Genomic DNA, 25,434 nt, shown 5'->3' with positions numbered 1-25,434 from the left:
TCTATTAGTAGTGTACTAGTGATTTTATACTGGTACATTGAGTCAGTACTGCCAGTCAGACACATGGACATGTATCAATATCATACACATCCTAACTCATAGTTTAATGTGGCTACATACAACACAGGAACTATAAGAATTTATATTACTAAGTTATTACTTACTTATGTACAATATTTCGTTTTTTAACACATTTTAAAACTATTTAGGATCAACAACATTATAAAATATGGGGTCCTTCATCATCTTTAAGGTCTTTAAAGTACAAAAATACTCCCAACATCATCTAGGTCTAGGGTAATCTTCTGTTATGGACGGATACTACTTTGCTGAAAACACTTCTTTACAACTTTAGAAAGCATAGATTCCCATGCCAACCGTTGCCAGGGCTACACAGATCCCCAGCACCATTCTGAAGAGGGGTGATGCGTCGACCAGACTGGTCTGGATCTGAAGGGATCTAGCCGTCAGTTTCTCTCCTGAGAAAAGAGGAAAGGAGGAATTATTAGTATTATCTAACACACTAACTGCATATGTACTAAATATCACCGTCATCATATTCAACCGGTGTGTGTGTGTGTGTGCGTGCGTTCGCACATGCATGTGCGTGTGTGTGTGTCTATGCCTGTGTCTGTATGTGTGAGCGTTTGTAACTTACCATCAGCCAGTTTGGAGTGTGTCGACGTGTGTCTTGTGCATCTATTTCTGGTTGTCGTATGCATGAGCTCACTTTCCCTCTCTGTCACAGACACCATCTTCTGAAGATCGTCAAAGACCTGCATCACAGACAGAGGCGAGACAACATCAGTCAAAAGTCAGCCATCTTATGTACAAAGAGCCAAGAAGCTCATTAAAAAAACTAAACGGCACTCACTTAGCTTATAGTTGAACACCAACCCTAATATCTAACCTTATATCACCCCTAAACCATGGCTGTTCCGTTTCCCTATTCCTCATCATCCCCCCTATCCTCCACTCCTCTCCTCCTCCACTCCTCTCCTCCTCCTCCACTCCTCTCCTCCTCCTCCTCCACTCCTCTCCTCCTCCTCCTCCACTCCTCTCCTCCTCCACTCCTCTCCTCCTCCTCCTCCTCTCCTCTCCTCCTCCTCCTCCACTCCTCTCCTCCTCCTCCACTCCTCTCCTCCTCCTCCACTCCTCTCCTCCTCCTCCTCCACTCCTCTCCTCCTCCTCACCTGGATGTTCAACTCGAAGGCTCTGACAGCCTCCTCCAGCATTCCTTTCCTCTCCTCCTCCTCCAGCTCTATGCTGTTCATTCTACTCCTGTACAGCTGTTTGAACAGGTTGGGGCTGCTCACGCCCGGGAAGGAAAAGAACGACAGACCCTCGCCACCCTTCAGCCCCAGAGACTTCTGGGTAATGCGGCCAAGGACTTGTCCGCCAGATAGGTCGCCGAGGTAGCGGGTGTATGCGTGGGCCACTAGGTACTCAGGGTTGTCTTTGCCGATCTGTGGAGGGAAGGAGAGAAAGAGAGAAAGTCAGTACAGTCATTGGTGTGAATGCACTATAAACCCATTCCAAGTAACCAAATTATTTTAAAAAGTGTCTCAACTTCTAATGCTTGCCTGAATTTACATTGGATTTTTGAAACCCTCATTTGCCCCCTTCATGGTTACATAAGGCAGGGTTTCCTAAACTTGGTCCTGGGGCCCATCTTGGGTGCACGTTTAGTTTTTTGTCCTAACACTACACAGATGATTCAAATAATCAAAGGTACACAGCTGATTCCAATAATCAAAGGTTGATGATGAGTTAGTTATTTGAATCAGCTGTGTGGTGCTAGGGAAAAAACTAAAATGTGCACCCAGAGGAGGCCCCAGGACCGAGTTTGGAAAACCCTGTTATAAAGCATTATGGTACGATTCAACTTCCACAGTAGCTGGTAGGTTAGACTCCAGACCAGTCCAGTTTAATACACACCTGTCTGAGTCTATGGGCATATATTTTAGTGGCAGCCGGTACAACAATCTTCTCTCTCCAGTCCTGCCCATAGAAATGCTCCAGGTCTCTCTCCACTGACTCCAGCCGTGCTAGTTCCAGGGGGAAGTATATAGGCGCGACACTCGGGTGGTTGGAGTTGTTGTCCAGAGCTTCCTCTAGTGCTTGATAGATCTCATAGAGGGAGCACAGGAGAAGCTGAGGAAAGGAGATAAGGAAAGGATATAAAATACAAACTACAGTACCTTGACCCACAACAGTTTCTAGCAGTACATGATAGAATGATGGAGCATGATGATGCACAGCGCTCCAGCTTGTAAAATGTTGCATGTCCACACTGAAGATTCGGATCAACTGATGGGAATTACAGTGTAGATAAGGAATCACAAGACTAATTGCGTTGTACTTGCTAGTATCTCCATTTACTAACATGCAGCAGAGGTTTAAACAGAGAGATGAATAGATGAATACTCATCTTTGTCTTTATTAATGATATGTTAATGATTGATTACCTTGTACTGTGTCAGACTGACGTTTCCTCTCTGGTAGGCCAGCATCAGCTCAGTGTTCTCTGCTCTGACATGGCTGTCCTTGGTTACAGCTTTAATCTGCTCAGACAGATCACTGTGGGAGAGAGAGAGAGGAAAACACATTAACCCCTGTATTCAACCTGTAAAGTTACACCATTACTGTACTGTTGAGAGAGAGAGAGAGAGAGAGAGAGAGAGAGAGAAAGAGAGAGAGAGAGAGAGAGAGAGAGAGAGAGAGAGAGAGAGAGAGAGAGAGAGAGAGAGAGAGAGAGAGAGAGTTGGGGGGGGTCATGTTAACTTCTGTTTTCAACCTGTGATAAAGACTCTTACACACTGAGCGTACATGACACAGTGGAGGCTAACTGCTAACGAAGATAAGATACTGCAGGAGACGGGTCTATCAATGGAGGCTAACTGCTAACGAAGATAAGATACTGCAGGAGACGGGTCTATCAATGGAGGCTAACTGCTAACGAAGATAAGATACTGCAGGAGACGGGTCTATCAATGGAGGCTAACTGCTAACGAAGATAAGATACTGCAGGAGACGGGTCTATCAATGGAGGCTGACTGCTAACGAAGATAAGATACTGCAGGAGACGGGTCTATCAATGGAGGCTGACTGCTAACGAAGATTAGATACTGCAGGAGACGGGTCTATCAATGGAGGCTAACTGCTAACGAAGATAAGATACTGCAGGAGACGGGTCTATCAATGGAGGCTAACTGCTAACGAAGATAAGATACTGCAGGAGACGGGTCTATCAATGGAGGCTAACTGCTAACGAAGATAAGATACTGCAGGAGACGGGTCTATCAATGGAGGCTGACTGCTAACAAAGATAAGATACTGCAGGAGACGGCAAGTAGATCAGAGCAATAGACACCTACTCAGAAGAACACCCCATGAAACACTGTGTCTTGCAAAAGCAGCATGTTTATAAGACACTTACTAACACAAGACACAGTTTAGTTTGTCTGAGATCTTCATATGCTTGGTAGAGGCAAGCACAGAGACAGTGTATATTCACTGTCTGCTAAGTTAAATCAAAACACAGAAATCAGTAGCATGTATACTGCTGGCTGTAACAACAGTTCACAGCCTTACCTGTCTGTGAGCTCCACTTGTGTCTGCATCTTCTTCTCTGTCTCCATATCTGTGTTTACAACAGAGAAAAGCATCAATATGACTGAGATAATACGGTGTCATACAGTATGATCTATAACAGAGTATACCATATAAACATGATATGTATGTTGATAATAAGCCTTTAAAATGATCACACATCAGATACTTGCATGTTGCTATATGACCCAAACAGGAATTGCAATGTCCGTTGCTATAGAAAGTTATGACTGAAAGCTATGACCCAGAAATGGCACAAAAGTCAAATTGTAAATCAGTTTTTTCACTCACCAGTTCACAAGTTATACAATAGTTGGTCCTTTCTTTGTTGTTATATTCCCCCAATGAGAGACTGTCTTCTCCTTCTCTCTCTTTGTCCTTAAGTGTACAATCCTTACTTTGTGTGCCTCCTCTCCGGTCTCTACCTCTCTTTATACTGTCCTCCCCTCCTCCCTCCCTTTTTCTCTTTCACGGGTTAGCTGAGCTGAGAGAAACAGGAAGCAGTAAACCTGACTCAACAACAGCTCTGCTAGGAACAGCTATGGGAACATTGTAGAGGGAGGGACTAGGACTAAACATGACAGGGCAACTTTAGGAATACTAGTAATGGAAAACTGCAGGGAGGAGGGACTAGGACTAAACATGACATGGCAACTTTAGGAATACTAGTAATGGAAAACTGGGGGAGGAGGGACCCGCGCTTAACATGACAATGCAACTTTAGGAATATAAATGGAAAACTGGAGGGAGGAGGGCCCAATGCTTAACATGACAGGGCAACTTTAGGAACATAAATCAAAAACTGGAGGGAGGGGGGACCAAGAGTAAACATGACTAACTTTTTAAACACCCTGGAAAGAAGAGGGAGGAGTGAGGGAATAGCAATGGACAACTGGGGAGTATGGAGGGACTAGGACTAATCATGACAGAGCAACTTTAGGAACAACATGGAATGGTGACAGGAATGTAGGCTAGGAGGAGGGATCAGAAGTCAGCACTAACTAAACATGACAGTGCAACTTCAGCACTCTGGGGAGCAGAGGGAGGAGTGTTGAAATCCGGACTCTGTGTAAACTACACAGCACAATCACATGACTATGTTGTGTTTTGTCACGAAGTGGTAGTAATCTAATGTTTGATGATTCAAGTTTGCTACTTGAAGTTCGCTAGTTGGCTCTTTGTGGGTCAATTATGTACGGTTTACTGTCCCATTATATATATACATATATATATAAATATTTTAAAAAGGTAATGAAATAAATGTGATTGAATACATTTTTCATAAACTCGTGAAATACTGTAAATTCCCCAACAGTAAATGCAGAAGAGGTAAGAACAATTACCCAATGTACATTTACATTACATTTAAGTCATTTAGCAGACGCTCTTATCCAGAGCGACTTACAAATTGGTGCATTCACCTTATGACATCCAGTGGAACAGCCACTTTACAATAGTGCACTTTGTGCACTATTGAGAGAATAAAATTAAGATAATCACTCTAAAAAAAATTAAGATAATCACTCTAAAACTACACACTCTAAACGACACAATTATCTTGGATACGAAGACAGCAAAGACAACTATGTAGCTAGCTAACACTACACTAATCAAGTCGTTCAGTTGAGTGTAATAGTTGCTACAGTGCTGCTATTCGGTAGACGGTGGACGTTTGCTAGCTGGCTAGCTGCTGGGCAGATAGCAGTGTAGACTGCGTTAGGACGACGTAATACGATAATTACGCAATTATTTTTGATACAAAGACGGCTATGTAGCTAGCTAAGAAGAAATTGCTAAGATTAGACAAATCAAACCGTTGTACTATAATTGAATGTAATGAAATGTAATGAAAAGTTATACTACCTGCGGACCAAAGCGCAAATGTACAGGTCACATCGTGGTTTATGTGTCATTACTTTCTGATACATAGCAACATTTCATAATGAACTCGCTGACATTGCACTCTCCTGATGTTCAAGTGCAATGTCTAGCTAAAATATGACAGAGTCACAGACACAGTGAACTTGAAGTCCACTGTCCAAATACACACTTAGAACAAAGGGTTCCAAAAGGGTTCTTCGGCTGTCCCCATTGGATAACCTTTTTTGGTTGCAGGTAGAACCCTTTTTGGTTCCAGGTAGAACACCTTTGGGTTCCATGTAGAACCCTCTATGGAAAGGGATCTACATGGAACCCAAAAGGATTCTAGCCTACTTGGAACCAAAAAGATTCTACCTGCAACCAAAAAAGGTTAATCAAAGTGTTCTCCTATGGGGACAGCTGAAGAACCCTTTAAGGTTCTAGCACCTTGTACTGTACTTTGTAGTTGTATATTCTTTTGTTGAACTCCTCAGCCTCCTTCCACTAGACTAAGTCTCTGTGGATGTACTGTCCAGTACATTCAATCAACATGGGTAAAGACAGATGAATAGACACCTGTTGGTTTAATTGTTAACAGTGTAACCTAAATAGTCTCCACTGTTTCTGTACACACAGTGTGCTGCAATGCTGTTTGACTCATCTCTGACTGCCAAGTTCAACCTCCCTCTCTCTGTCACAACAAAGCACTCAATCATGCCTGGAAATGGCAGTGGCAATTTGGCAATGATGTATCACACTGAGAAGTAAACAACTATTCCTATTTAATTCCCTCTTAGGTCTAATATCAGTTGGTGATTCATATATGAGTGATATTGTTAATATGGTTATGAATTATAAGGGTATAATTATTCGATTTTGATGCCATAAGATTTGGTTTAAAGATTCATTTATTTAATGGAGAATAATCCATAACTGTAACTTTGTTGCAAGTCTGCAACAATGCAGCCAAATATATAGATTGCGTATAACTGGTGTGCCAAATTGTAGCAATAAAATAATTGCAATAATAATTTGTCATAAAGGTTTAGGACGTGATTTTCATGCCGAAGCAGTCAGCGATAAGGATATTGCTTTGAACGCTTACCGTGATTCAGCGACTATGCGGACGTGAGGGAAGGGGGAGAAATGGGGTGAGAACGATTCGACCATTTCCTAAACATGAGTCCGCGGAATTTGTACCAGCAGGGTCTCGCATTCCAATGGTGTTGAAATCATCCCGCCAGCGAAGGTGACTCAAATTCAGGAAATTATGGAGCAACGATTTATCACCCATTAATTGAGTAGAGTAAGCTAGCCTGACAGTCTGTGAGTAAAAACATATGATTTTTATCACACGGCAAAATTGTAACATACATTGCAATGTTTTGTAACTAATACTTTCAACCAATAATACTGATTTTGTTACCCTATGAAAAGTATAGGCCAAAGTCTCATTTTACGTAAACCACGCGCCTCCACCACGGTGTGCGTTATCCAGCGCGTGTGAGCACAGCAAACGTTGAACTCTTCAAAGATGGCGACAAGCGGTGGGTGAAGTTTGGAGATGGTCCATCAGTTATTTGTCGACACATCGGAAAGCCGAAACGGAGCTCTCTTGATCTGCTACCAATTCGTTGTTGAGAAACACATAGCTATTTCAGAATCGAAATTACCGCGAGCTGTTGAGCAACATAGCCACCTCCGTACTGCGTTTACATTTGTGCGGAGCAGGTAGGCAGAGTGTTTGTTTAGTGGTAGAATGCATCTGTTAGGAGGTTCAAATGCATATTCTTGCCAGTGTGCCCAAGCAGCGTCTTTGCAATAGTAGCCTATTCAGTAGATTTGAACCTATACATTGTATCATGTAATGTTCATCGATTTTAATGTCTATATTACTGCCTCTCTTTCCCAGGTGTAGAAGATGGAGGGAGAGGTGGGCCTTGTGACCAGCCGCAGTCAGAGGGAGAAGAAAAGATCCTACAAAGATTTCCTGAGAGAGGAGGAGGAGGATGAGGATGATGACCTAGTGGCGGACGCGGAACAACTTGTTGTCAAAGAACGCAAATGCAAGAAGTCATACAAGAAGGAGAGGAGACATTCAGGTTTGGAACGCGGATACATAGTGAGCGTGACTATGACATTTGGAGCAATGGCACCCTGTTCCCTACATAGTGCACTACTTTTGACCATGGTCAAAACTAGTGCACTATGTAAGGAATAGGGTGCCATTTGGGACGCACATCTCCCTGTAATTTTGGCTCAATCTCATAGGTGCTGCATCCTTTCCGTACTCTCTACAGGTGACCACACCCACCCCCACAGTTGGACCAATGGCAGTGCAGGACCAGAGTTGTATGTTCTCTCCCATCACCAGTACGACCACCAGACCTGTGAATCACCAGACGAATGGTTAACAGAGGGGGAGAGAATTGAGGAAGTGAGTGAATAGGTGGGGTGAGTCTCCATTTTATGTCCTTGATTCCTTGCAGCCTCAGATGTTCTCCTCTGATGAGGTTTAAGAAGGAGTCAAGGAGAGAGGATACAAGGAATCAACAAAAATACAATTGAGATTCACCTGGGGACTAAGGCCTCTTTCTGTAGATGGTTAGTAAGAGGAAGACCAAGTTGCCCTCTAGACACTGACTTAAGGTATGCCTAGCATTTCCCCACTAGTGATTCATGTTAAGGATATAGGGAGGGTGTACTGATCCTAGATCTGTGTCTAAAAGAGCAGCTTCTAGGTGTTATTGTGTAAAATGGACAGCAGAGGGCAGTGCTTGGTAAGTTTCCTTCCACTGATCTTCTTTTCTGCTTCTTACTCATCCCTCGTTTTTCCCCCGCTCCTCTCCCAGAGTAGGGATGAGTCTACCATGCCATCGTTCTGGATGTACATGGACGACCAGCAGAACGAGATAAGAGCGGAGGCCTCTACAGCTAGTTGCAGTTTCATGACCCCTGATACCACAGACTCACCCATGTTGACAGGGCCTGAGGTAGACCCAGTGAACGCGGCGGCCCACCTACAGCTGCTGGGGGAATCGCTGTCTCACATTGGCCACCGGCTTCAGGGAACTAAGGTGGGCTGGTTGAACACGGTTGGCTTCATTGTCCTCACACTGAAAGGCTACTGAATACGGACATGTAATGCAAGCATTGTTTGATTGAAGTTGCTGATAGTTTGATGAATCTTGCTCTCTTTCGCCCTGACCCTCCCTTTATTTCTGTGTCTCTTTCCCTGCCTGTCTCTCTTTCTGTCTCTCTCTCTAGGAGATGATGGCAGTGTCAGGTAGTCTGTCTGTGTTACTGGACTCTCTACTGTGTGCCCTGGCTCCCCTGGCCTGTCTCACCTCTCTGGTCCCCGAGCTACGCAGCTGCCCTTCACACTCACACACACTGGTGAGGCTTACACACACACACACACACACACACACACACTGGTGAGGCTTACACACACACACACACACACACACACACACACACACACACACACACACTGGTGAGGCTTACATACACACACACACACACACACACTGGTGAGGCTTACACACACACACTGGTGAGGCTTACACACACACATACACACACTCACACACACTGGTGAGGCTTACACACACACACACACACACACACACATTCAGTAGCTGTCAAATGATTAGGACCCTCACCACCAACTTCTATTATCACTATCTTTCTTCTAGGCAAATACTCTGGACAACATTGCCTATGTGATGCCTGGTTTGTGAAGTCTGTCTGATGAGGAGAAGAGCCTTAACCAGGGCAAGCAGGACGTTGTCATACTTTGAAAAGATGTTCCTTCCTGTCTGTTTGGGGCCTTTTGAAGGGATGGGGGGAAAAATAAGCCATTTGTTTTAAGAGGGGCTTAAGCGACGTCCCAATCTGCACGGAGAGCTCTACTTTACCTCTATCCGAAGTTATCTGGGTTCATATTGAATTTGAAAGATAAACCATTTGTTTAGTTTCATTGTTTTATGTGTTCAATTAAAACGTGTTTTGTTCATGCACTCGTTTTGATATTTTTCTAACTTGGCAAGTGCTTCTAATCAACGGTTCATTCATTATTGTTCCAGATGAAATACTTTTGATTATTTAAGAGAATCATTTCCACTTCTTGAGCTCTGACTCATCACGTAAGACTGTCAGTGTCTGTTCTCACAACAGCCACATACTTTTAGACTGACTGGATGTCAGACAATGCCGGAGACGCTAGAGTGCTTCTTCTGGTTTAACCCTAACCCTAACTGTAAGGCACTGTACTGGGTATCTTGCTACTTGGGTATCATTTTCCAGGGCCATGTTCATTTGCCAGAAGTTGTTGAACGTTGCAGATCGACTAGAAATGCCATGAATAGAGCCAATGTGATTCCTTTTTCTACATATCAAAGAGGCATGTTTGTTCTACATAGCATATTTCTCTGAACATTCCAAAATGTTGCGTCCTGCTGTACACGCCCCAGATATTCAGCCATACCTGTAGAACTAATCTAGCTCATAATGTACCATAACATATACAGTACCAGTCAAAAGTTTGGACTCATTCCTGGCTTTTTCTTTAGTTTTACTATTTTCTAGACTGTGGAATAATAGTGAAGACTAAACTGAAATAACACATGGAATCATGTAGTAACCCAAAAAGTTAAGTCAAATTATATTTTCTATTTGAGATTCTTCAAGGTATCCACCCTTTGCCTTGATGAACAGAATGTGACTGGCAGAACGGGTGTTGTATGTGGAGAATGAGGGCTGCAGTAGATATCTCAGATAGGGAGGAGTGAGGCCTAAGAGGGTTTTATAAATAAGCATCAACCAGTGGGTCTTGCGACGGGTATACAGAGATGACCAGTTTACAGAGGAGTATAGAGTGCAGTGATGTTTCCTATAAGGAGCATTGGTGGAAAATCTGATGGCCGACTGGTAAAGAACATCTAGCCGTAACCTTACCTGCCTTGTTAAAAGTTCATTTTTGGAATTTCTTTCCTTAATGCATTTGAGCCAATCAGTTGTGTTGTAACAAGGTAGGGATGGTATACAGAACATAGCCCAAGTCCATATTATGGCAAGAACAGCCCTATATAAGCAAAGAGAAACGACAGTCCGTCACTACTTTAAGACAAGAAGGTCAGTCAATTTGGAAATTTTCAACAACTTTGAAAGTTTCTTCAATTGCAGTCGCAAAAACCATCAAGTGCTATGATAAAACTGGCTCTCACGAGGACCGCCACAGGAATGGAAGACCCAGAGTTACCTCTGCTGCAGAGGATAAGTTCATTAGAGTTACCAGCCTCAGAAATTGCAGCCCAAATAAATGCTTCACAGAGTTCAAGTAACAGACGCATCTCAACATCAACTGTTCAGAGGAGACTGAGTGTATCAGGGCTTCATGGTCGAATTTCTGCAAAAAAACACTAGTAAAGGACACCAATAAGGAGAAGAGACTTGCGTGGGCCAAGAAACACGAGCAATGGACATTAGACCAGTGGAAATCTTTCCTTCGGTCTGATGAGTCCAATTTTGAGATTTTTGGTTCCAACCGCCATGTTTTTGTGAGACGCAGAGCAGGTGAACGGATGATCTCCTCATGTGTGGTTCCCACAGAGAAGCAACAGGACAATGACCCCAAACACACCTCCAGGCTGTGTAAGGGCTATTTGACCAAGAAGGAGAGTTATGGAGTGCTGCATCATATGACCTGGCCTCCACAAACACCCAACCTCAACCCAACTGAGATGGATTGGGATGCGTTGGAACGCAGAGTGAAGAAAAGGCAGCCAACAAAAGCTCAGCATATGTGGGAACTCCTTCAAGAGTGTTGGAAAAGCATTCTTCATGAAGCCTGTTGAGAGAATGCCAAGAGTGCAAAGCTGTCATCAAGGCAAAGGGTGGCTATATGTTTTGATTTGTTAAACATTTTTTGGGGTTACTACATGATTCTGTATGTGTTATTTGGTGGTTTTGATGTCCACTATTATTCTACATTGTAGAAAATAGTAAAAATAAAGAAAAACTCTTGAATGAGAAGGTATCCAAACTTTTGACTGGTACTGTAGATTGTTACCCACTCTCTCCATCGTAGGCCATCGCCACCCATGTACCCCTCATTGGCTGTGGTGAACGTTTGGCATGAGTGTCACTGTTTACCACTCCGCCTCTCCACGGAATACCTGGTAGCCTCTGAACAATAGAGCCAGAGAATGTTGGTGTGTTTCAGCGTGCGTGTGACAGAGAAAGGGAGTGTGTACTAGGTAGACCGGTGACTCAGTGATACTGACACTCCTTAATCCATGTAGTTTGGCCGTATTTCGAGGTAGATGAGGAAGGATAGATGTTGCCATAACAGACTGATAGAGGTGAGAAGGATTATATCGGAGAGACAAGTCGGTTCAGAGCGATTGGGTTCATCTGAGAGAAGGAAGGAGAAGACGTACAGGGATACAGACAGAAAACCCAGCAACCCATTCCAACAAACTCCTATCTGGGTAAGGGTGAAACCTCAGTAGATGTAGTTGGTTGATGTGTATGTCAGTCAGGAGGGTTCTTAAAACTGAACATATCATAGACTCTAAGGTATTTAAAAGCCTTGAACTTCTTCATATTTAACATGATCTAATCTAAATCAAGACGCCTGTGAAAGTGAAGCTGTTGCTACAGTACTGTTTCTCCTACACCTCACGGAGGTCTTCATTTGACCTCAACACCTGATGCAATGCCACCCTGCCATGTGTAGGCAGTAAACGATATGGTTGTTTAAATTGCTCATAACGCACAGGATCGGGTCTTTTCCAGTTTCTCTGCTAGGAGAATAGGAGTGTTAAGAGTTGACATGATATGGTTGTTTAAACTGCTCATAATGCACAGGATCGGGTCTGTTCCAGTTTCGCTGCAAGGAGAATAGGAGTGTTAAGAGTTGACAGGATATGGTCATCTGTGGTTAGAGACACGGGATAGAAACAACAGGTTGTCAGGGCGTATCTAACGGAAGTAGGCCTACATGCTGTATACGTCGTACTGTTTGTACGGTTTTTATGTTCTGTTACTATGAGCATGCAGTGTACATTGTGTGTTTGAGTATTACTCCACACGTTGTTCTAAACAGAATGTAGTTGGACAGGCCTGGCAGGCGTGTGGGGCTGTGGCTGGAAATTGGTCACCCATGCACATGATGCATACACACACAAGGAAAGAGAGATGGGGAGAGAACAGAGAGAATAGAGGAGGAGGGAACGTTTGACACTACATGGGTAGATCAGTGAACACAGAAAATACCTCACCTGTAACTTGAACCTTTGCATTTCTGATACACACATTACAATTGAAAGATAGATACGCACACACCAGACACACAACTTCAAAGGTGTTCACTGACAGTAAGCATTTATTTGTAACATCTCTTCTGGATTATCTTCTGAATGATAATTGTCATAGGATGACTGACCTAGGTTAGATGATAAGACAGGAGGCAACCCAGCCCACATTTCCAGTTTAACTTTCAGGTGTGTTAATCATGGCAGTTAGACAGACTGGGTGTGAGAGAAAAGCCAGCGGCTACACACAAAGACACACACCCTTACATGTTATTCCCATGCTGATAACTAGTGGTATGGAGAACAAAGTCATTTATTCACGCAAATGAACATCAACTTGACCATCAGGCATACTGTAAGTAATACCTCTTCGGTATCTGTAACCAATCTCTCTCTCTTTCAGCTATGACTGACGTCCTCCCCGGCAGCCATGCCGGAACTCCAGAGCCAGAGCTCCGCCTGGTCCTCCTAGGGACCATCGGCTGTGGCAAGACCCTGACAGGAGACACCCTCCTGGGCCAGTCCTCCTCCGGCTCTCCCTCCTCCTCTGGTTCTTCCCCCAGGCTTTGCCAGCTGAGGCGTGGGGCCTCTGAGGGCCGGAGGTTGACTGTGGTAGAGGCCCCTCGCTGGTACTGGAGCGGGGGCCACATGGAGGCTGGGGTGAGGAAGGAGACAGAGAGGGCACTTGAGCTGGCTGCCCAGGGGCCACACGCCTTCCTGCTGCTGGTTCCTGTCGGCCAGTTCACTGAGGTGGGTCTAATAGTTCTCTAATCGTTCAGAGAAGTTCTATGTTTCTTTGTTATTGTGTCTCTGGTGTTTTGTCATGTAGTTTTACTATGGTGTTGTGAGTCTTGAACAGTCTCTATGTTCTGTGTTATTTCCTTTTGTTTGACTTAATGATGCACATTGTGCTTATGAATACCATCTATTTGCATCGTCCTAATTGATCCAGGTGGAGCGCAGAGTGCCCGCTGAGATGGAGGAGGTGTTTGGGGAGGGGGTGTTGAAACACACCCTGGTGCTGTTCACCTGTGGTGACTACCTGATGGGCCGGGGGGCGGGACAGTACCTGGAGGGAGAGGACCCTGGGCTCAGGGAGGTGATTGACAGGTGTGGGGGCCAATACCATGTCATCAACAACCGCCGACCGCAGGACAGGGAGCAGGTCAGGGAGCTGCTGGAGAAGGTAACCATGACAACCATCCCATCTTATAATGATAGTGATAACAATGGATCCAATTGATGTAGTGCCTGTATGTGCTCTATGTGCTTCTACTGTCAATTTGTAGGACCCACCCACTTTATTGACACATCACTTTATTGACACATCACTTTCAAATACTTTATTGCTATGTCCACAGAATGTTGCAAATACGTTTAACTACCCTGTTGGTATTTTATATTTGAGGCACTGTGCTTTATTGCAGGTGGAGAACATGGTACAAAAGAACAGAGGATGCTACATACGACAAAACACCCTGCAGAGAGAGATGGAAGAACAAGCGAGGGGGAGAGAGAGGGAACTGAAGGAGAAGGTGGACGAACAAGCGAGGGGGAGAGAGAGGGAACTGAAGGAGAAGGTGGACGAACAAGCGAGGGGGAGAGAGAGGGAACTGAAGGAGAAGGTGGAAGAACAAGCGAGGGGGAGAGAGAGGGAACTGAAGGAGAAGGTGGAAGAACAAGCGAGGGGGAGAGAGAGGGAACTGAAGGAGAAGGTGGAAGAACAAGCGAGGGGGAGAGAGAGGGTACTGAAGGAGAAGATGGAAGAACGAGAGAGGGAACGAGAGAGGGAACTGAAGGAGAAGGTGGACGAACAAGCGAAGGAGAGAGAGAGGGAACGGAAGGAGAAGGTGGACGAACAAGCGAGGGGGAGAGAGAGGGAACTGAAGGAGAAGGTGGAAGAACAAGCGAGGGGGAGAGAGAGGGAACTGAAGGAGAAGGTGGAAGAACAAGCGAGGGAGAGAGAGAGAGAACTGAAGGGGTACAAAGTGAAGGAGGAGAAAGAGACTGTGCTGGAATCTAGACACGTCACAAACACAGAGGCACGCAGATATTGTGGAAGCCAGAAAAGAGAGGTTACATCTAACTCTGCTATAGAGAGGAGAATAGAGGAAGAGAGGGAAGAGATCAAGAGAGAGGAAGAGAGTGAGGAGATGGAAAACTGGAAGGAAGAGCTGGAGAAGATAAAGAGAGAGAGGGATGAGATAATGAAGAGCAGGAAAGAGAAGGAAGAGATGGAGAGAAAAATAGAGGAAGAGTGGGAGAAGAGAAGAAAAGATGAGCTGGAGAAGAGAAGGAAGAGAAGGGGGAGAGAGAGGGAACTGAAGGAGAAGGTGGAAGAACAAGCGAGGGAGAGAGAGAGGGAACTGAAGGAGAAGGTGGACGAACAAGCGAGGGGGAGAGAGAGGGAACTGAAGGAGAAGGTGGAAGAACAAGCGAGGGAGAGAGAGAGGGAACTGAAGGAGAAGGTGGAAGAACAAGCGAGGGGGAGAGAGAGGGAACTGAAGGAGAAGGTGGAAGAACGAGCGAGGGAGAGAGAGAGGGAACTGAAGGAGAAGGTGGAAGAACAAGCGAGGGGGAGAGAGAGGGAACTGAAGGAGAAGGTGGAAGAACAAGCGAGGGAGAGAGAGAGGGAACTGAAGGAGAAGGTGGAAGAACAAGCGAGGGGGAGAGAGAGGGAACTGAAGGAGAAGGTGGAAGTACAAGCGAGGGGGAGAGAGAGGGAACTGAAGGAGAAGGTGGAAGAACAAGCGAGGGAGAGAGAGAGGGAACTGGAATCTAGACATGTCACCAACACAGAGACACGCAGATATTGGGGAAACAGGAAAAGAGAGGTTACACCTAACTCTGCTATAGAGAGAAGAAGAGAGGAAGAGAGGGAAGAGATCAAGAGGAGAAGGGAAGAGATGGAGAGGAAAAGAAGGGAAGAGGGGGAAGATATGGAAGAGAAAGTGACTGTGAAACCCTTGGTTAACTGTCTTCAATCAACACCAACACCAACACCACAGCAGCAGCCAACAGAGCCCCAGAATGGTGGTCCAGCACTGTTCACGAGGATCCCTAGTTTCCATCTGACTGAAGGTAAAGACCCATTTTGTATGGAAACTGTCCGCTAGTCACACTTCGGTATGGATATATATGTCCATTACTCAAACCAAGCTCAAACAAACTACTATGACACTGAAAGTAATGTGTGGTAATGAAGGGTTGTTCACTAGACTGTGTTCCTCTGTTGTAATTCTATATTTCTGTCTCTAGAGGGCGCTATACTCTCACAGCTGTCCGAACTCGAAGCAAAACCAGCCCAGAAAGTTGTTAATACCTGTAAGTCACATACTTCTCAGTGTAACACAACAATATCAATTGTGGTGTTATTTAACTTTCCCCATTTCATCTAAATGTGAGAGAGATCTAAACATACTGTCTGTCCTTGTCAGTCTGCCACAGAATCAACAGCATTGGAGAGAAGACAACCTCCTCCTCTTTACCCTCCTCCTCCTCCCAGTCAGAGTTGCGTGTGGTTCTGCTGGGTAGGTCAGGGTCAGGGAAGAGTGCAGCAGGTAATATCATACTGGGTCGGCAGGAGTTTGTGTCTCGACCAGACATTACCACAGCCGTCACTCAGGACTGTCAGAAGAGCAGGGCCCTCGTCGCCGGGAGACGGGTTAGTGATTGATTAATCGTTATTACAGCTTTATTGGGTTTCTATTTTCTTAATCATTGAATATTATGAGGTCTATTGAGGTCTATTGAGGTCTATTGAGGTCTATTGAGTTCTATTGAGGTCTATTGAGTTCTATTGAGGTCTATTGAGGTCTGCAGTTTGACTTGTTTCAAACTGAAACCCATCAAGTATTGTGTCTAAGAATGTTATAGTGTTAATGACTGTAAACACTTTCACAGTAAATGGGGGGGGGGTCAAGTTAAACTTTTGCGTCAGTAAAATCAATATAGTAGTGACCTCAAATGACCAGCTACATGCCAGTAATTTCAGACCTCAACAAATCCTCTTCTACTCTTCTTTATCCTCCCTCCCCCTCCAGGTGGCAGTGGTGGACACTCCAGACTGGTTCCGCTCCGAGCACCCTCCAGACGTGGTCCGTTCCCAGCTGTCGTCCTGTGTGGCCCTCTCGGCCCCTGGCCCCCACGCCTTCATCCTCTGTGTCCCCGTGGACCAACCAGCCCAGGCAGAGCTACAGGCTCTAGGGGCCCTAGAGAAAGTCTTTGGTCCCGGGGCGGTCCGGACCCACACCCTGGTCCTCTTCACTCACACCGATCGGTTGAAGGCGAGCGGGAAAGTGGGAGTGGAAGGAGTGGAGAAGTATATTTCCAGCCAGAGGAGAGATTTGTTGGAGTTGGTTAAACGATGTGGGGATCGGTATCATGTGATGGAGAGAGGGAGCGGAGGAGAAGAGGAGGAGGAGGAGAGGAGGAGTGTGGGGGAGTTATTGGAGAAGGTGGAGCAGACGGTGAGAGAGGGAGGAGGAGAGTGTTTCTCCTGTCCGCTCTTCCAGGAGGCGGAGGATAGGGTGAGACAGAGACAGAAGGAGATAGTGAGGGAGAGGAGAGGAAGAGGAGAGGAGGTGAAGAGACAAGCGCTTCATTCCTACTCCATGCAGCCCTTGAGAGAGACAGAGGAAGAGGTGGATGAGGAGGAGATAGAGAGAACGAGAGAGGAGGCGGAGAAGAGCGTGAGCGCCCTGGAATTGGAAAATCTTCCCTCTCTCTCGTCCTCCTCTGCATGGTCTTCGTCGCTCCTTCGCTCGGTGTGGGAGAAGGTGGGGGCGGGAGCGAGTAAGGTAGCGAGTAAGGTCCCCAAGCTGACGGCTGGAGGTGCGCTGCTGGGTGGGGTGGTGGGCGTGTTCTTTGGAGGGCCCATAGGGGGCGCTATAGGGGCCACTGCTGGATCTGTGGTCACTGAGGTGGGGAGAAGGAGGTTTAGCAAGACAAAGAACTCAGCAGAAGAGACAGACGCCACAGGGAGAGTAGAGGGAGAAATCTTGGACAAAGTGTTGAAAACTGAGTGAGAGAGTCAGATCCACACAAGTTGATATGGATGTACAGTACAGCATTTTATGAGAGATTATGTGATAGGTTTCTACCAACGATATATCCACAGGTGATTGCCTGTGACTGTGCAGACATTGTATATATCTGTGATATATACATTCAGTTGGGTTTGAAGGCCTCATTTGCTCCTATCAGATGGAACATGGCTTCATGGTTACAATATGTAAAGTTGGTCCTGCAATATGTAATAAACCCCAGAGGGGAGGCAGAGAAGGGGGTATTATCTGCATGTCCCAGACTGCTTTGCCTCACCCTCCAGGCCTCTTGTATCAGTAGGACTGGTCTAGGACACCAACCCCTACCACACCAACCACCACTCCTCTGTGTGATCTGATCCTCAGGGGCCTCCGTAGTTCACCCTACCAGATCTCACAGTCTCACGTCAGAATTAGACGTTCATCCATGTTTCTCAAACGTCAAATTTCAAAGTGTTTGAGGTTGAGTTTAGGCGTTAACTCCAAATTCTTAAGGTTAGGCATCCCCATCTACAATGCCCTAGAAAAGCCAAAACCTACTTGACGGTAACAGCTGTTGGGCGGCAGGGAGGGAGCCGGCCCTGGAGCCGTGGAGCGCACCACTGTTGGCCTGCACGGAGGGAGCCAGGGCCGGGTTGGCACGTCAGAGATGGAGGCTAGAGGCAGAGGCAATAGGGTTATGTAACCAGTCCTTCCTGTTGTGTCAGAACCACCGGGTGTGGTGGGGGGTCTGAGAGAGAGAAAGGGAGAGGGAACGAGGGCCCTTGTGGCTGATTTTCTCTTATTTCCGGCTCTTTTTTTGCCCTTCCCTCTCTCCCCTCTTCCATGCATGTAGCGGTTGATTGCACCACAGTATCCCCATCAGGCAACTTAATGGCTGTAGATGAGACAGCACTAACTGTAGAGCCATTTCCTGGCCACCTGATAGCTGGAGACGCAGCCAACCTGGGGGAAAGGGTTGAAGGGGACACCAACTAGGGCTGGGCGATATCGTTAACATTTTTGACGGTATGATGGTATTTGACAGTATTTTATGTTTTTTTATAATTAAAATTCTAAATAGGCTTCATGAGTGGTGCAGGACCGCAGGTAGGGTGGCAACAAATACATTCTAGGTGGTTTCAATGGGGCTTTCTCTTCTGATTGCTTTATAGTGTTCAATCAAACTTAATCCTAACATTATTTTCAGCATTTTCATCAATTTCTGCATTTTCTTCACTCGTGTTATCATCTCTCCTCACTGTACCACCTTTGTTTTGTCTTTGTATGCCTCTATGTTGTGAAAAAGTAACTTTTTCTTTATCAGAATAATTATTCTACTCAATAACTGGGTTTCCATCCAATATGCACATTTTCCCACCAGTGGTGTGTTTCCACCAAACTGACTTGTTGAGGGTAAAAATCAGTGCGTGATGACGTAGTGCACAAAAACATGTATTTTTCTCTTAAGGTTTCATGTACTGAATAAAAATTGAAAGTTCAATGTGTTTCCATCGCATTTTCAACTCTACCGATAGTTGTAACACAAAAACTGTTGCATTAAATAGCAAATGTGCTCCTCTGGTTGTGCGCTCTAGCCAACAACAGATATACAGTGCAGGTAATGTAGGCTGAGCAGGTAGGCTAGTCTACATGATGAGATTATTATGGCTAAGAGAGAGAATATTTTGTCAAACAGCAGTCAAGCATCAATCATCATGTCACCAGAATAAGACAACGTTTTTTTGGAAAGGAGCATCAAGTTCATCAACGTGCACTTTCACCACCCTGTGAAGTTCATCAATGTGCACTTTCACCACCCTGTGAAGTTCATCAACGTGCACTTTCACCACCCTGTGAAGTTCGACAACGTGCACTTTCACCACCCTGTGAAGTTCATCATAACTTATTTCATCTGAAGACTAAGAAACTGCATGGTTTCCCGAGTCCTAGCGGGGAGGACCACACATCATTTCATCGTATGACTCCAAGTTTACTTCGATATGATGGTTATTATATCAATATTTTGCGCATATTTGCGCAAGGCATTTCCACCGGCATTTCACGCATAATGAATTTTACTGACACAAATAGATCCCACCATTTCGAACTTACAAATTATGTCAGCATTTACAAAATTGTACCTAAACGTCCTGTTTCACAGCTGTCATGATTTTACCACCCCTTACCCTCTACCCCCCCACCACCACCACCACCAACACCACCAACTAACACAACCCCTTACTCTCCACCCCCCACCACAACCCCTTACCCTCCACCCACGCCTCCATTTCCACACCTGTTTGCAGCTGTACTGAAGGGAAAGAACGGACACGTTGTCCAACGTGTCCTGGAGGTTAAAGCAACACTACCGCCACCCGTTTTTTTCCACGTCCGGGATTCTCACGGTACTGTCATGGGTCAGCTATGTCCGGCTTGGGGACATCAGCAGGGAGCATTTTTCCACCTTTCTTTTTTCGAACTGGTACTCTCTCTCTCTCGTGGTTATAAATCTGTCATGTAACTAACCAACGCAAACAAACAACCATAAACAGAAGGTTTGAAACCATGTATTGAAAGAAGCTCATTTCCTAAATGTAATGGATGACTGATTAAGTGCAGACAAGGCATTCTCTCAGAGTAGTATTATAGGGCTAGGGGTAGTGTTAGGGTTGAGCTGGGATGTGGACAGGAAGTTAGGGTTAGGGTTGAGCTGGGATGTGGACATGAAGTTAGGGTTAGGGTTGAGCTGGGATGTGGACAGGAAGTTAGGGTTAGGGTTGAGCTGGGATGTGGACAGGAAGTTAGGGTTAGGGTTGAGCTGGGATGTGGACATGAAGTTAGGGTTAGGGTTGAGCTGGGATGTGGACAGGAAGTTAGGGTTAGGGTTGAGCTGGGATGTGGACAGGAAGTTAGGGTTAGGGTTGAGCTGGGATGTGGACATGAAGTTAGGGTTAGGGTTGAGCTGGGATGTGGACAGGAAGTTAGGTTTAGGGTTGAACTGGGATGCGGACAGGAAGTTAGGGTTAGGGTTGAGCTTGGATGTGGACATGAAGCTACCAACTGGCACACACTGGTTGAATCAGTGTTGGTTCCATGTCATTACAATGAAATCATGTTGAACCAACATGGAATAGACTTTGAATCTGTGCACAGTGGGTAGGGTTAGGGTTATGGGCTATGGCTTGGGTTAGGGTTGAGCTCGGATGTGGACAGGAAGTAGGGTTAGGGTTGAGCTCGGATGTGGTCAGGAAGTAGGGTTAGGGTTGAGCTGGGATGTGGACAGGAAGTTAGGGTTAGGGTTGAGCTGGGATGTGGAAAGGAAGTTAGGGTTAGGGTTGAAATGGGATGTGGACATGAAGTTAGGGTTAGGGTTGAGCTGGGATGTGTACATGAAGTTAGGGTTAGAGTTGAGCTGGGATGTGGACATGAAGTTAGGGTTAGGGTTGAGCTGGGATGCGGACAGGAAGTTAGGGTTAAGGGTTGAGCTGGGATGTGGACAGGAAGTTAGGGTTAGGGTTGAGCTGGGACGTGGACAGGAAGTTGAGGTTAGGGTTGAGTTGGGATGTGGACAGGAAGTTAGGGTTGAGCTGGGATGTGGACATGAAGTTAGGGTTAGGGTTGAGCTGGGATGTGGACATGAAGTTAGGGTTAGGGTTGAGCTGGGATGTGAACATGAAGTTAGGGTTAGGGTTGAACTGGGATGTGGACAGGGAGTTAGGTTTAGGTTGAACTGGGATGCGGACAGGAAGTTAGGGTTAAGGTTGAGCTGGGACGTGGACTGGAAGTTGAGGTTAGGGTTGAGCTGGGATGTGGACAGGAAGTTAGAGTTGAGCTGGGATGTGGACATGAAGTTAGGGTTAGGGTTGAGCTGGGACGTGTACAGGAAGTTGAGGTTAAGGGTTGAGCTGGGATGTGGACAGGAAGTTAGGGTTAGGGTTGAGCTGGGATGTGGACAGGAAGTTAGGGTTAGAGTTGAGCTGGGATGTGGACAGGAAGTTAGGGTTAGGGTTGAGCTGGGATGTGGGTATGAAGTTAGGGTTCGGGTTGAGCTGGGATGTGGACAGGAAGTTAGGGTTGAGCTGGGATGTGGACAGGAAGTTAGGGTTGAGCTGGGATGTGGACATGAAGTTAGGGTTAGGGTTGAGCTGGGACGTGTACAGGAAGTTGAGGTTAGGGTTGAGCTGGGATGTGGACAGGAAGTTAGGGTTGAGCTGGGATGTGTACAGGAAGTTAGGGTTAGAGTTGAACTGGGATGTGGACCGGAAGTTAGGTTTAGGTTTGAACTGGGATGTGGACAGGAAGTTAGGGTTAGGGTTGAGCTGGGATGTGGACATGAAGTTTGGGTTAGGGTTGAGCTGGGATGTGGACATGAAGTTAGGGTTAGAGTTGAGCTGGGATGTGGACATGAAGTTAGGGTTAGGGTTGAGCTGGGATGCGGACAGGAAGTTAGGGTTAAGGGTTGAGCTGGGATGTGGACAGGAAGTTAGGGTTAGGGTTGAGCTGGGACGTGGACAGGAAGTTGAGGTTAGGGTTGAGTTGGGATGTGGACAGGAAGTTAGGGTTGAGCTGGGATGTGGACATGAAGTTAGGGTTAGGGTTGAGCTGGGATGTGGACATGAAGTTAGGGTTAGGGTTGAGCTGAGATGTGGACAGGGAGTTAGGTTTAGGGTTGAACTGGGATGCGGACAGGAAGTTAGGGTTAAGGTTGAGCTGGGACGTGGACTGGAAGTTGAGGTTAGGGTTGAGCTGGGATGTGGACAGGAAGTTAGAGTTGAGCTGGGATGTGGACATGAAGTTAGGGTTAGGGTTGAGCTGGGACGTGTACAGGAAGTTGAGGTTAAGGGTTGAGCTGGGATGTGGACAGGAAGTTAGGGTTAGGGTTGAGCTGGGATGTGGACAGGAAGTTAGGGTTAGAGTTGAGCTGGGATGTGGACAGGAAGTTAGGGTTAGGGTTGAGCTGGGATGTGGGTATGAAGTTAGGGTTCGGGTTGAGCTGGGATGTGGACAGGAAGTTAGGGTTGAGCTGGGATGTGGACAGGAAGTTAGGGTTGAGCTGAGATGTGGACATGAAGTTAGGGTTAGGGTTGAGCTGGGACGTGTACAGGAAGTTGAGGTTAGGGTTGAGCTGGGATGTGGACAGGAAGTTAGGGTTGAGCTGGGATGTGTACAGGAAGTTAGGGTTAGGGTTGAGCTGGGATGTGGACATGAAGTTAGGGTTAGGGTTGAGCTGGGATGTGGACATGAAGTTAGGGTTAGGGTTGAGCTGGGATGTGGACAGGAAGTTAGGTTTAGGGTTGAACTGGGATGCGGACAGGAAGTTAGGGTTAGGGTTAAGCTGGGATGTGGACAGGAAGTTGAGGTAAGGGTTGAGCTGGGATGTGGACAGGAAGTTAGGGTTAGGGTTGAGAAGGGATGTGTACAGGAAGTTAGGGTTAGGGTTGAGCTGGGATGTGTACAGGAAGTTAGGGTTAGGGTTGAACTGGGATGTGGACATGAAGTTAGGGTTAGGGTTGAGCTGGGATGTGGACATGAAGTTAGGGTTAGAGTTGAACTGGGATGTGGACAGGAAGTTAGGTTTAGGGTTGAGCTGGGATGTGGACATGAAGTTAGGGTTACGGGTTGAGCTGGGATGTGGACAGGAAGTTAGGTTTAGGGTTGAGCTGGGATGTGGACATGAAGTTAGGGTTAGAGTTGAGCTGGGATGTGGACATGAAGTTAGGGTTAGGGTTGAGCTGGGATGCGGACAGGAAGTTAGGGTTAAGGGTTGAGCTGGGATGTGGACAGGAAGTTAGGGTTAGGGTTGAGCTGGGACGTGGACAGGAAGTTGAGGTTAGGGTTGAGTTGGGATGTGGACAGGAAGTTAGGGTTGAGCTGGGATGTGGACATGAAGTTAGGGTTAGGGTTGAGCTGGGATGTGGACATGAAGTTAGGGTTAGGGTTGAGTTGAGATGTGGACAGGGAGTTAGGTTTAGGGTTGAACTGGGATGCGGACAGGAAGTTAGGGTTAAGGTTGAGCTGGGACGTGGACTGGAAGTTGAGGTTAGGGTTGAGCTGGGATGTGGACAGGAAGTTAGGTTTAGGGTTGAACTGGGATGCGGACAGGAAGTTAGGGTTAGGGTTAAGCTGGGATGTGGACAGGAAGTTAGGGTTAGAGTTGAGCTGGGATGTGGACAGGAAGTTAGGGTTAGGGTTGAGCTGGGATGTGGGTATGAAGTTAGGGTTCGGGTTGAGCTGGGATGTGGACAGGAAGTTAGGGTTGAGCTGGGATGTGGACAGGAAGTTAGGGTTGAGCTGAGATGTGGACATGAAGTTAGGGTTAGGGTTGAGCTGGGACGTGTACAGGAAGTTGAGGTTAGGGTTGAGCTGGGATGTGGACAGGAAGTTAGGGTTGAGCTGGGATGTGTACAGGAAGTTAGGGTTAGGGTTGAGCTGGGATGTGGACATGAAGTTAGGGTTAGGGTTGAGCTGGGATGTGGACATGAAGTTAGGGTTAGGGTTGAGCTGGGATGTGGACAGGAAGTTAGGTTTAGGGTTGAACTGGGATGCGGACAGGAAGTTAGGGTTAGGGTTAAGCTGGGATGTGGACAGGAAGTTGAGGTAAGGGTTGAGCTGGGATGTGGACAGGAAGTTAGGGTTAGGGTTGAGAAGGGATGTGTACAGGAAGTTAGGGTTAGGGTTGAGCTGGGATGTGTACAGGAAGTTAGGGTTAGGGTTGAACTGGGATGTGGACATGAAGTTAGGGTTAGGGTTGAGCTGGGATGTGGACATGAAGTTAGGGTTAGAGTTGAACTGGGATGTGGACAGGAAGTTAGGTTTAGGGTTGAGCTGGGATGTGGACATGAAGTTAGGGTTACGGGTTGAGCTGGGATGTGGACAGGAAGTTAGGTTTAGGGTTGAGCTGGGATGTGGACATGAAGTTAGGGTTAAGAGTTGAGCTGGGATGTGGACAGGAAGTTAGGGTTAGGGTTGAGCTGGGATGTGGACAGGAAGTTAGGGTTAGGGTTGAGCTGGGATGTGGACAGGAAGTTAGGGTTAGGGTTGAGCTGGGATGTGGACCGGAAGTTAGGTTTATGGTTGAGCTGGGATGTGGACATGAAGCTAGGGTTCATATTAATTAATTCGTATTAGATAAATAAAAATACAAAATGTTCTTATGTGCACTTTCTCATAACACACTTTTTATAGGATCACAAACCAACTTACAGCCATACAATAAGCCAGGTTGATTTTCTGAACACAAAAGCACATCTTCAGCCCTTCACACAACAATACTTTTGCCAGCGATTACACTGTCTGTTTCTCAAACTGGACACAGCAGCAAAACAATTGTATGGGTTGAGAAATTGTGCTGATAACAGGGCTGCATGTATTCTGGAGTGCAATAAGAGGATGTTGAATAAGGAAGAGAGAACTAAAACACTCTTTATTTCAGGCAGCTAGCACGGGTAATGTCCCAAATGGCACCCTATTCCCTACACAGTGCACTACTTTTGACCAGTAGTGCACTAAACAGGAAATAGGGTGCCATTTGGGACAACTGTGTCACAATTTTGACCTCTAAGGGAGGGAGGGTGGGACCATCTTCTTCATCTGACTAAAGAAAGAAAATAGGAAAC

The 25,434-nt window shown here is 46.1% G+C and overlaps 4 protein-coding genes across 5 annotated transcripts; 3 read left to right on the top strand and 1 right to left on the bottom strand.

Annotated features, from left to right (window-relative positions):
* Positions 1-2,593, bottom strand: LOC129842655 (heme oxygenase-like). The gene is made up of 5 exons (XM_055911280.1): positions 2,469-2,593; positions 1,939-2,154; positions 1,194-1,466; positions 659-776; positions 1-479 (listed from the first exon to the last, which is right to left on the bottom strand). Exons 1-5 carry the CDS (start codon positions 2,511-2,513, stop codon positions 352-354), a joined length of 780 nt encoding a protein of 259 aa, XP_055767255.1. The 5' UTR covers positions 2,514-2,593; the 3' UTR covers positions 1-351.
* Positions 2,594-7,012: 4,419 nt separating this feature from the next.
* Positions 7,013-8,935, top strand: LOC129842656 (HMG domain-containing protein 4-like). 2 transcript variants are annotated; one of them, XM_055911281.1, is made up of 5 exons: positions 7,013-7,203; positions 7,385-7,574; positions 7,773-7,909; positions 8,325-8,549; positions 8,740-8,935. In XM_055911281.1, the coding sequence occupies exons 2-5, from the start codon at positions 7,394-7,396 to the stop codon at positions 8,911-8,913; spliced, it is 717 nt and encodes a 238-aa protein (XP_055767256.1). In that variant the 5' UTR covers positions 7,013-7,203; positions 7,385-7,393; the 3' UTR covers positions 8,914-8,935. The 2 variants fall into 2 exon arrangements, with proteins under 2 accessions (XP_055767256.1, XP_055767258.1); XM_055911283.1 differs by lacking the exon at positions 7,013-7,203 and having other exon boundaries at positions 7,481-7,594.
* A 4,504-nt stretch (positions 8,936-13,439) lies between these two features.
* On the top strand, positions 13,440-14,888 carry LOC129842667 (GTPase IMAP family member 7-like). Its single transcript, XM_055911294.1, has 4 exons — positions 13,440-13,541; positions 13,744-13,977; positions 14,219-14,536; positions 14,832-14,888. Exons 1-4 carry the CDS (start codon positions 13,440-13,442, stop codon positions 14,886-14,888), a joined length of 711 nt encoding a protein of 236 aa, XP_055767269.1.
* A 56-nt stretch (positions 14,889-14,944) lies between these two features.
* Positions 14,945-17,923, top strand: LOC129842666 (probable ATP-dependent RNA helicase DDX46). Its single transcript, XM_055911293.1, has 4 exons — positions 14,945-15,872; positions 16,050-16,136; positions 16,229-16,455; positions 16,835-17,923. Exons 1-4 carry the CDS (start codon positions 14,945-14,947, stop codon positions 17,816-17,818), a joined length of 2,226 nt encoding a protein of 741 aa, XP_055767268.1. The 3' UTR covers positions 17,819-17,923.
* The last annotated feature ends 7,511 nt before the right edge of the window (positions 17,924-25,434 follow it).

Source organism: Salvelinus fontinalis, unplaced genomic scaffold (assembly GCF_029448725.1).
Source record: "Salvelinus fontinalis isolate EN_2023a unplaced genomic scaffold, ASM2944872v1 scaffold_0059, whole genome shotgun sequence".
In the NCBI taxonomy this organism is placed as follows: Eukaryota; Metazoa; Chordata; class Actinopteri; order Salmoniformes; family Salmonidae; genus Salvelinus; species Salvelinus fontinalis.
Note: the sequence above shows the minus strand (reverse complement) of the source record. Positions and strands in the feature narration are given on the sequence as shown.